This window comes from Nyctereutes procyonoides, unplaced genomic scaffold, assembly GCF_905146905.1.
Source record: "Nyctereutes procyonoides isolate TBG_1078 unplaced genomic scaffold, NYPRO_anot_genome, whole genome shotgun sequence".
Classification (NCBI taxonomy): domain Eukaryota; kingdom Metazoa; phylum Chordata; class Mammalia; order Carnivora; family Canidae; genus Nyctereutes; species Nyctereutes procyonoides.
This window is the reverse complement of record NW_026575140.1, coordinates 46,749,401-46,751,910: the sequence shown is the minus strand read 5'-3', so window position 1 is coordinate 46,751,910 and position 2,510 is coordinate 46,749,401. Positions and strand designations below refer to the sequence as shown.

The 2,510-nt window shown below is 42.8% G+C and overlaps 1 protein-coding gene across 1 annotated transcript; it reads right to left on the bottom strand.

The window, feature by feature from the left end:
• Positions 1-767: 767 nt before the first annotated feature.
• On the bottom strand, positions 768-2,093 carry LOC129497773 (lysine-rich nucleolar protein 1-like). The gene is given in 4 exon segments (XM_055306909.1): positions 768-1,270; positions 1,273-1,548; positions 1,551-2,064; positions 2,067-2,093. Coding segments are annotated over 4 exon segments (1,320 nt in total).
• Positions 2,094-2,510: the final 417 nt, after the last annotated feature.

The window sequence follows — 2,510 nt, the reverse complement described above, 5'->3', positions numbered from 1 at the left end:
AGGGCAGCAGCCATGGGGAAGACTTGACACTATTTAACCAAACCAGAAATGCATTTACCTTTTGATCCAGCAACTGTACTGCTAGGAATAAGCCCGAAACTATACCTCAAAGGATAAAAAAAGCAAAGACAAAAATGAAAAACAGAACAAAATGAAAAACCTCCAAAACCACAATCAGCATAGGACCATATGACAACGGCATTGTTCCCAACAGCAAAATATTGAAACAGCCAAAATGTCCATGCTGAGAAGTCTTGTTGAATAAAATATGCTGTATCTAAAAAAATGAAAACCGTGCATGTGTGAAAAGGAATGAAAGCCATCTGCATACCCGCAATGGAATATTTTTTTTTTGAGTGAACCCAGGCAATTTTATTACTTTATCCCTGAACCTCAGTTTCCTCATCAGTAAGATGGGGATAATAGCACCTATTTCATAATTACTAAGTACATTAATGCAAGGGAAACACAGTAGTACGTACCTGGCACATACTAAGCACTCAGCAAATTCAGCTATTATTTACATATGCTGATGTCTTCAAACAGGGATGGAATCTTAATACAGAAAACAGGAGGTGTCAGCCACTCATATGTCCTCTTGGCTTCTGAAACATGAGCTCCCTGACCCCAGTTCATCCAAGCACATGGGCATAGTTTTCCTTAATCTCTGCAGAGGTGTGATTTGAGACAGTTGTCAGATGGCTTCCAACTGCATAACTGAATAATAAAAGCAATTTTGGATGTTTTGAAGGACTAGACAGTAGACTTTAATCTTCAAACTTGATGGACTTGGAAGCATTCCTGTCAATATAAAAGATTTTGTCTGGAGCAGAGGAGAAGCTGAGGCCAGCACCACGCTTGTACTTCCAGCTCATGGCCTGGTCATAGTCCTGCTGTTTGGGCCTTCCAAATGTGTTAGAGGGGCGGCTGAATGAAGGGGACACGTTTTTAAAGCCACCCATAAGTTTGAGAAATTTCAATTTCTGTTCCTCGTTTTCAAAACCAGAAGTATCCCACTGGCCAAACTGAGTTCCTGTCCACTTCTTTGGTTCAGAAACTTCTGTTTTGCCTGACTCACGATCGATCTCTTCTTGCAAGGCCTTTCGCCTCACCTGGTCTATGTGCGCCTCATCCATGTTGCCTTTCTTTTCCAACACCACCTCTAAGTCTGTGTCAGGCTCCTCTTCCCAAGATTCTCCCACTACTCTGCTCTCTTTCCACTTCTTTTTATTCCTCTTCAGAGCTGGTTCCTCAATCCCTGGCTGCTCTTTTTCTTGGACTTCATTTTCTTCTTGGCAGGGGGTTTGGGGTTATGTCCTATTGGGATATATTCTGGAGCCTCAATTTTGACTGGCTTCTTACTTCCTTTCCTAGGGCTTCTCTCTACAGACTTAGAGCACTCAAGATGCCCTAGAGAAGTATCTCCCTTCTGGTGGATTTTCTTTTTCTTCTTCATCTTCACATTGCATTCTCTGGGGCTCCCCTGCTTTCGTTTCTGCCCTGAGGTTGCCTGCTCCTCGCCATCCTTCCCCACTGAACAAGTGTATATAGAGCATCCCCAGACTCACAGAACCAAGGGTCCTTGGCTGAGGAGGCTGTAGCCTCCTGGGTCTTTTTCTCCTTCTTGTGCTTTTTGGGTTTCTTGCCAACTCTGGTTACCTCCTCGTCCTCTTTGGGGTCTGGGGAGGTCTTCACTCTTGAGGCAGGGGGCATGGCCAGAGGCCATAAGGACTTTCTCTTCTTTTTCTTCTCCCCACCTTGAAACTCAGATGAACCAAGAGCCTGCTTCCTGGAGCTAGACAACTTCCCTGTCTGTCCAGCACGTAACACAGTCTCAGGTTCTAGGCACTCCTCACAGAGGGTGCTATGGCCCTTCTTTTTCTTCTTTTTCTTCACTAGAGGCATCTCAGATGCCTGCTCTAGGACCACACTCTTTGAAGGGGATGTGGCTTTTGTGGAACAGATCTCACTGAAATAAGTATGACTGTTTAAAACTGAATATTGAGTCTCTGGTTCTTTGACCACCTTCTTCTTTTTCTTCTTTTTCTCTGGGAGCCCAAGGCCAGGTCTCCTTTGTGGGTTTTGGTGATCATTTCCGTAGGCCAATCTTCCCCGCCTCCACGTGAAAGCCCAATGGAATACTTTTTAAGGATATACTGTTAAGTGATACAAAATGTATTGTGTATTTTTTTTGCACTTCACATTTCTCTTTATTAACATTTATCCATTACATCTGGCCTAGGGTTCAGTCTATGAGATCTGCTGACTCGGACTTCCCCAGGCCTCACCATGTATTGTGCATTTTGAGCAAAGAAGGAGATTAAGCATATTTAGATACAGATATGTGTGTATACATGAATATGTATTTGTTTACTTTTTCAAAAAGAAATCCAGGAAAAACACAAGAGAAATTAATGAAAACGTTTTGCCATAAAGGGTAGATGAATAGTGTGGATAAGATAGGGATTGGAAGGCAATTCTTAGACTACACTTTCAGAAATGTAATTTTG